The sequence below is a fragment of the Bos grunniens genome, chromosome 18, assembly GCF_055505025.1.
Source record: "Bos grunniens cultivar Pamir isolate PY7600 chromosome 18, Bosgru_T2T1.0, whole genome shotgun sequence".
NCBI classification, from domain to species: domain Eukaryota; kingdom Metazoa; phylum Chordata; class Mammalia; order Artiodactyla; family Bovidae; genus Bos; species Bos grunniens.
This window is the reverse complement of record NC_141182.1, coordinates 51,944,406-51,951,548: the sequence shown is the minus strand read 5'-3', so window position 1 is coordinate 51,951,548 and position 7,143 is coordinate 51,944,406. Positions and strand designations below refer to the sequence as shown.

General features: G+C 52.6%; 1 protein-coding gene across 1 annotated transcript; it reads left to right on the top strand.

Moving 5' to 3' along the window:
* The first annotated feature begins 490 nt into the window (after positions 1-490).
* Positions 491-4,919, top strand: LYPD3 (LY6/PLAUR domain containing 3). Its single transcript, XM_086352891.1, has 5 exons — positions 491-612; positions 1,372-1,503; positions 2,281-2,451; positions 2,701-2,862; positions 3,885-4,919. Exons 1-5 carry the CDS (start codon positions 528-530, stop codon positions 4,409-4,411), a joined length of 1,077 nt encoding a protein of 358 aa, XP_086209017.1. The 5' UTR covers positions 491-527; the 3' UTR covers positions 4,412-4,919.
* Positions 4,920-7,143: the final 2,224 nt, after the last annotated feature.

Here is a 7,143-nt window from a genome sequence, read left to right as displayed (position 1 = left end):
TTCACTTATCAGCCCCCTACTTCTGGACTCCACACCTCCTTTTAGCTCCCTCCTTTTCTTCCATCATTGTCTTGGCTGGAAATAACAATTTGGATGATTATTTAATTCATATCTTTCTCCCCCACCAGAAAGTGACCTCTTGGAGGACCAGCACTGGTTCTGTTTAGTATCCAGCATCACCCGACCCCAAACCTGCACTCATTCAATATTTACTGGATGCTGAGCGTTGAGTAGACCCCTTCTGTGAGCCTCAGTACTCTCCTCTCTCCCCCGTCTCAGATCCCAAACACAGACTTTCTCCTGGGAACTGCCAGGGAACCATGACTCCCGCCCTTTCCCTCCTTGGCAGCTGTGGGTGACGACGCACCCAGGGGCGGGTGTCACGCCCCACAGCGGACGCTGATTTGGCCCGGTTGGGCAAGGCCAGGGTTGCCTGGGGGGAGGTTACTCATCCCGGGCTCAGGTAAGAGGGCCTGGGTTGGGAGGCGGCACACCTAGGGGGTAAGCCGAGAGAGCAGGACGGAACCATGGACCCCGCCAGGAAAGCAGGCTCCTGGGCAGTGATCTGGACTACTGGCTGGCTGCTCCTGCTGTCGCTGCTGCTTCCAGAAGGTGAGTCTGTTGCCAGAGAGGGCGGAGGGGGCACAGTGGGAGCTCTAAGGAAGAGTCTGCCCCCCACCCCGCCACCCCTCAATGGAGAGGGCTGCGGGAAGAATCTCCTGTCCAGAGCAGAGGGAGCTGTGGGGAAAATTCTTCCACTTGGAACAGGGGGATTGTGGGAAAGATCACCTGCTTCGGTGGGGGAGGGGGTGCTCTAGGAAGGATTTGCTACCCTGGGCAGAAGGGACTATGGAAACTTTCTTCCATCCTGAGTAGACGTCGAGAGGTGGGTGGGGGGTGGTGGGAAGGGATGTCTCACCGAATGACTTGACTGTGGGTAAAATTCTCCCATCCTAAGTGGAGAACTCAAAGAAGGAGTCCCCCCATTTAAGTCAGGGATCCCCCACCTTGGGCATAAGGGTCTGTGAAAAAGATACTCCCACTGTAGGCATGAAAGGGACACAATGTATCTCCTGGTCTCAGATTTGCGGCTACGTTTTCCTTGTCCCTGAGGAGGGCAAGAAATCCACTCCAGTATTCTTGCTTGGAGAATCCCTTGGACAGAGGAGCCTGGTGGGCTACAGTCCAAAGGGTAGCAAAGAGTTGGACACGACTGAAACGACTTAGCGCGCGCACATTTCCTTATCTCCCTGCCCTGGAAAAGGATGTGCGGTACAGTTGCACAGGGGTGGAGGGACTGGGAAGGACTATTTCCTCTTTGAGGAGACTTCAGTTGGGATCGCTTAGTTCTACTTGCCTCTGCACCCCCAGGAGCGAAGGCCCTGGAGTGTTACAGCTGTGTGCAGAACGCAGATGACGGGTGCTCGCCGCAGAAGATGAAGACGGTGAAGTGTGCACCAGGCGTGGAAGTCTGCACAGAGGCTGTGGGGGCCGTGGAGACTAGTGAGTGGGACCTTCTGGTCCTTGCGTACTAGCTTCCAGCTCCTCCATCCGGGCCCCGGCTTCTTATAGTCAGCCCCTCCTTCTGACTTTGGCCACACCCACTCGAACGCATCCCCATTCTTCCCTTTCTGTCTGCAAGGGCCTGGGCCTTTCAACACACCCACGCCTTTAGGGCTTAGAGAGGTGAGGACTGAGCGCTGCGCAGGGGTGAGGTGACCTGGGAGAATCCAGACCTGGGACCTCGTCTCCTTCAAGGGCACAGCCTGGCTCACTGAGATCTCGCTATCGCCTTCTGACCCTTCCCAAATCCTCTCCACCCCAACCAAGCCTCCCCCATCCAATGGGGCCCTTGGTGATGGAGACCCATCCTAGAGATACTCTCCTAGGGTCCCAAGGCTGAGGTTTCGGGTCCCTCTGACCCGCCCTTGTCTGAGGTCACAGCTCCTAGGAGGCTCCATCTATCTCTGATCCTGTGCCTTTTTCGTCAGTCTCAGGCTCTTTCAGATGTTGCTTTCCGGGTGAGACTCCCTGTGGTCGTGCCCCTTCTTATCTCCACTCTTACCCCATCCCAGCTTTTGTGTACAGTATCTGTCAGCTTCTCTGTCCCCTCATACTCAGATCTCTCAAGTCTGTTGTTCTTTCCCCTCGGATCTGCTCTTTCTGAACCCCCTCTCCCCGGCGCTCCCCCCTTGGCCGGCCTATCTTCTGGGGCCGATCTATTCGAGGCCCCGCCCAGAGGCCACGCCCCTCTGACCCCGCCCCCTCCCCTCTTCGCAGTTCACGGGCAATTCTCGGTGGCAGTGCGGGGCTGCGGTTCGGGAATCCCCGGCAAGAATGACCGCGGACTGGACCTTTACGGGATTCTAGCCTTCATCCAGCTGCAGCAGTGTTCCCAGGACCGCTGCAACACGAAACTCAACCTCACCTCGCGAGGGCTCAACCCGGCAGGTCGGTAGGGGCGGAGCCACAGCCCCGGGGGCGGAGCCACGCCTGGGCGGAGCGGCTGGGCGGCGGCCGCAAGCAGGAGGCGGGAAAAAAAATCCTCAAGGCTGGGGGCGGGGTCACACCCTGGGGGCGGGGTTAGAGGCGGAGCTGCGTGTCCGTCGAGGGGCGGGGACGTGGACTGGAGGGACGCAGAGCAGGTCAGTGCTTCCTGAACCCCCTGGACCGCTTCCTTCCTTCTTGCCCGCCTCGCAGGCAATGAGAGTGCCTACCAGCCCAACGGCGTCGAGTGCTACAGCTGCGTGGGGCTGAGCCGCAAGGAGTGCCAGGGCAGGGCGCCGCCCGTCGTGAGCTGCTACAATGCCAGCGACCATTTCTACAAGGGCTGTTTCGACGGCAATGTCACCTTGACAGCAGGTGAGCGGAGCTCCAAAGCACCTGGCCTGCATGGGTCGTGGTAGCCTTTTCTGAGGCCTCATGGGTGGTAGGTAATAGTACCCTTTTACCCAAAGGGTTCCCTCACCTTCCCGCGCCTTCTGGGAACCGTAGGCCTAAGTTGGTGGCTTGTCCTAGAGCATCATGCAGTCCTATTCCCAGGATAGCACGGGAATAGGAATACTTTTGTCCCAGAGTTTTGGAGGAAATATGTTTTCACAGAGGCTTGCCAGGTGCAGAATGGGAGGATGTGCAATGGGAAATGTATTTAAGTCTCTAAGATTCTGCCCAGGCATTGTGGGGAATCTAGTCCTTAAAACTCAAAGGTTAGTGTCTGCTAATACTTTGTCCCACCCCAAAGTATTAGGAGAGATGTGGTTCAGCCTCCAGGTCTCTGCCTCAGGGAACCATGAGTTCTTGAAATCCCATCCTCTGCAGGGTGTATTATGGGAGATGATGGACGCTGATGCTGGAAAAGATTGAAGGTGGGAGGAGAAGGGGATGACAGAGGATGAGATGGTTAGATGGCATCGCCGACTCAATGGACATGAATCTGAGTACACTCTGGGAGTTCGTGATGGACAGGGAGGCCTGACATGCTGCAGTCCATGGGGTTGCAAAGAGTCAGACACTACCAAGCGACTGAATTTTGGCAACGGTGGCATCAGGGGAGGAAGAGGGAGGCATTGCTCTCCTCTTTCGTCCTGTTGAGAGGTGTTGTATCCCAGTTCAAACGTTTCTTCCAAAGCACTGTGGAACTTGTAGTTCATTCTACACATTTTTCCTCTTAAGTCCTATGGGAAATGTGGTCTACCAAGTACAAAAGACAGTGGGACAGTGTTTCTCAAAGTGGGGCCCAGATGGAGACATAGGGACTAATGGATGCAGAGCCCTTCCGTCCCCTGTTTTGGATGTTCTTGCTCTCGTGTTGCCCCTAAGTTTTGTTCTGGCTGTGCCTACCCCCTACCCCCAACCATGGACCTACTCATGTTTCTCTCCTGCAGCTAATGTAACCGTGTCCTTGCCTGTCCGGGGCTGCGTCCAGGACGAGTTCTGCACCCGGGATTCGGCGACAGGCCCAGGTTTCACGCTCAGCGGCTCCTGCTGCCAGGGGTCCCGCTGTAACTCAGACCTCCGCAACAAGACCTATTTCTCCCCTCAATTCCCACCTCTCGTCTTGCTGCCCCCACCTCGGTCCACCACCCTGGCCCCAAACAAATCTGTCAGTACTTCCACCTCAGCCCCATCCTCCACCGTCACCACCAAAGCTACCCCAGTCCCCACCACCACCCGGTCCACCACCAAAGCCATCACCCCAGCTCAGACCAACCAGACTTCTCCACAAGAGGTGGGACATGAGACCTTCCGGGAAGAGGAAGCTAGCTTGGCTGGAGGTGCTAGTGGCCACCAGGACCGCAGAAATATGGGGCAGGACCCCATAAAAGATGTGACCCATAGTAAAGGCTCTGCGGCTCCTTGGGCGGGATGGGTGACTCTTCTGTTGGCCATGGCTGCTGGCACCCTACTATGAGCTTCTCCACCTCTTGCCCTACTCCCTGGGCCCTGGATACCTCCATTTCCGTTACTTCTTTTCCCACCCCCTGGACTGGGCTGGCCCAGCCCCTGTTCTCCCCAGCTTTTGCTGCACTGGTTTGCGGCTTTGGGACACAAAGTTACCATTGTACATATATATATATATATCCTGCTGGGATGTTCTAGCTTTTTGAGGGAAGCAGCTGTATCCCCCGCATCTTTGTCTCTCCCTGGTGTCCTCCTGATACTTAGGACAGTGGGAAGTCAGAGCTGTCCCAGGGAAGGAGGGAGAGACGGTGATAAGCTCTCTGTTCTCTGTTCCAGCCAACCTGGAATAGGAGAGGCGGTGGGGTTGATGGCTCTGCCCCCTGCTCCCCCAGGCCCCTCCATCTTTGTGGGAATCGTTTTTTTGGTATCTTCTCTTTTCTAGACTGTGAGCTCCTCAAGAGCAGGGCCCGTGCCGTGTCTGGCACATAAAGGCTTCAATAAAAGTTTGATTACTTTTATAGTGTTTTGTTTTAAAATTAAAAAAAATATTTATTTATTTGACTGTGCCCGGTCTTAGTTGTGAGGGATCTTTGAGTTTCGGCACATGGGATCTACTTTCCTGACCAAGGGTCAAACCTGGGCCCTCTGCCTTGAAGGAGTCTAAGCGTGTGGAGTCTTAGCCACTGGACCACCAGGGAACTCCTGTGTAGTGTTTTATAGGAGTTATTCCTAGTTCACTGCCGACACCAGACTCATGGGAAGTTGACCTAGGGTGGGATTGCCAAGACCGAGATAGAGAAACTGAGGTCCAGAGTTACAGCTCCCGCGTGAAGTCGCGTTTGAACACCTTTCACCTCCTGAGTTGAGCAGCGCACGTGGGCTGTCCCACCCGGTGAGAGGGAGACTGGGTGAGACCTCTGAGCAATGTGGAGGAGTGAATGGGACTCTTAGCAGTGCTTGGGAGCAGAGGAGAGTTTTGTTTCATGGGTTTACCTACCTTGCTATCTATCTGGTTTCTTGAGAATCATTGCACAACACGGGGAATATAGCCACTATTTTTTTAATAACTGTAAATGGAAAGTAACCTTTAAAAATTATATAGGAAAAAATAGCCTAGCTTCATGATGAAAAGAAAAAAGAATCATTCAGTGGCTCGTTCATGGCATCCCACTTGTCCAAAGGGCTGGCAGGCGCTGCTGTCAGTCTTTGCTTCCTGTTGGGAACTTGGGTCCTGAGCCTCACCACCGCCTTCTCCAATCAGATGAAGGGTTGGGGGACCAGCGAGGAAAAGCCTGGCTTGGGAAGGAGAAACCCTGGCAGGCTTCTGGACTGACTGACAGAGGAGGACCAGAGGTGCAGAGTAGTGAGAGAGTAATACTGGGAATTCGCTGGCAGTCCTGTGGTTAGGACTCCCTGCTTTCTTTTTTTTGACTGCACCTCATGGCATGTGGGATCTTAGTTCCCCCACCGGGGATTGAACCTGTGCCCTCTCATTGGGAGTGCAGAGTCTTAATCACTGGACCGCCCGGGAAGTCCTAAGGACTCTGTGCTTTCACTGCAGAGGGCTGGGCTTCAATCCCTGGTGGGGGAACTAAGATCCCATAAGTGGTTTGGTGTGGCTAAAAAAAAAAAAATGTAATATTGCTGATATTACCATTCATAATAGGGAGTATGTGAGTTAATAATAATAGTAAATAGTGATTATTATAACAAAATAGGGAATAAGAGCCTGAGCAACAAATAATACAAGTATCAGTAATGGTAGCTATAGTTAATGGGAATATTGGTCCTTTAAAAGAGTCTTACCAGATGCCAGGCTTGGGCTAAGGTTGTGTGCATCCATCTTTCTCATTTAATTTTCCATATAATTCTTAGATGGCATGATTTGGGGAAATGCAGGCTAAGAACGGCAAAGTAATTTAACCCACAGCAAGTCATATATTTATTATGTACCAGGTAGTGGTTTAAGGGCTGTACTTGGATTAACATATTTAATCTAACCAACCATCCTGTGAATTAAATATTGTTGTCGTTCAGTTGATAAGTCATGTCCAACTTTTTGTGAACCCATGGATTGCAGCACACCAGGCTTCCCTGTCCCTCACCATCTCCCAGTGCTTGCTCAAACTCATGTCCATTGATTTGGTGACACCATCTAACCATCTTGTCCTCTGTCATCCCCTTCTCCTCCTGCCTTCAATCTTCCCTAGCATAATGGCTTTTTCCAATGAGTCGGCTCTTCATATCAGGTGGACAAGGTATTGGGGCTTCAGCTTCAACATCAGTCCTTCCAATGAATATTCAGGGTTGATTTCCTTTAGGCTTGACTGGTTTGATTTCCTTGCAGTCCAAGGGACTCTCAAGGGTCTTCTCCAGCAGCACAATTTGAAAGCATCAGTTCACTGGTGCTCAACCTTTTTTATGGTTCAACTCTCACATCTGTACATGACTACTGGAAAAACCATAGCTTTGACTATACGGACCTTCGTTGGCAAAGTGGTGGCTCTGCTTTTTGAATTAAATATTAATGAATTAAGTAGTAATCATCTGCTTTTTATAAGATGAGAAACTAGGCCCAGAGAGGTCAAGTAACTTACCTCGTGTCACCCAGCTAATAAGCAATGGAGTTCAAGTCTGAACCCAGGCTGCCCAGCCTTATAGAGTATGATCACAAGCGCTGTAACTTTTCCCTCAGCTTAACTAAATTTTAGATAGACTTTTCCTGCCTCTAAACCACTGTAC

What these genes read in the sequence shown, in the direction of transcription:
- LYPD3 (XM_086352891.1), top strand. Translation starts at nt 528, where the DNA reads ATGGACCCCGCCAGGAAAGCAGGCTCCTGGGCAGTGATCTGGACTACT. An exon ending in GCGAGGGCTCAACCCGGCAG is followed by an intron (nt 2,452 to 2,700) that starts GTCGGTAGGGGC and finishes CCCGCCTCGCAG; the next exon opens with GCAATGAGAGTGCCTACCAG. An exon ending in CAATGTCACCTTGACAGCAG is followed by an intron (nt 2,863 to 3,884) that starts GTGAGCGGAGCT and finishes TCTCTCCTGCAG; the next exon opens with CTAATGTAACCGTGTCCTTG.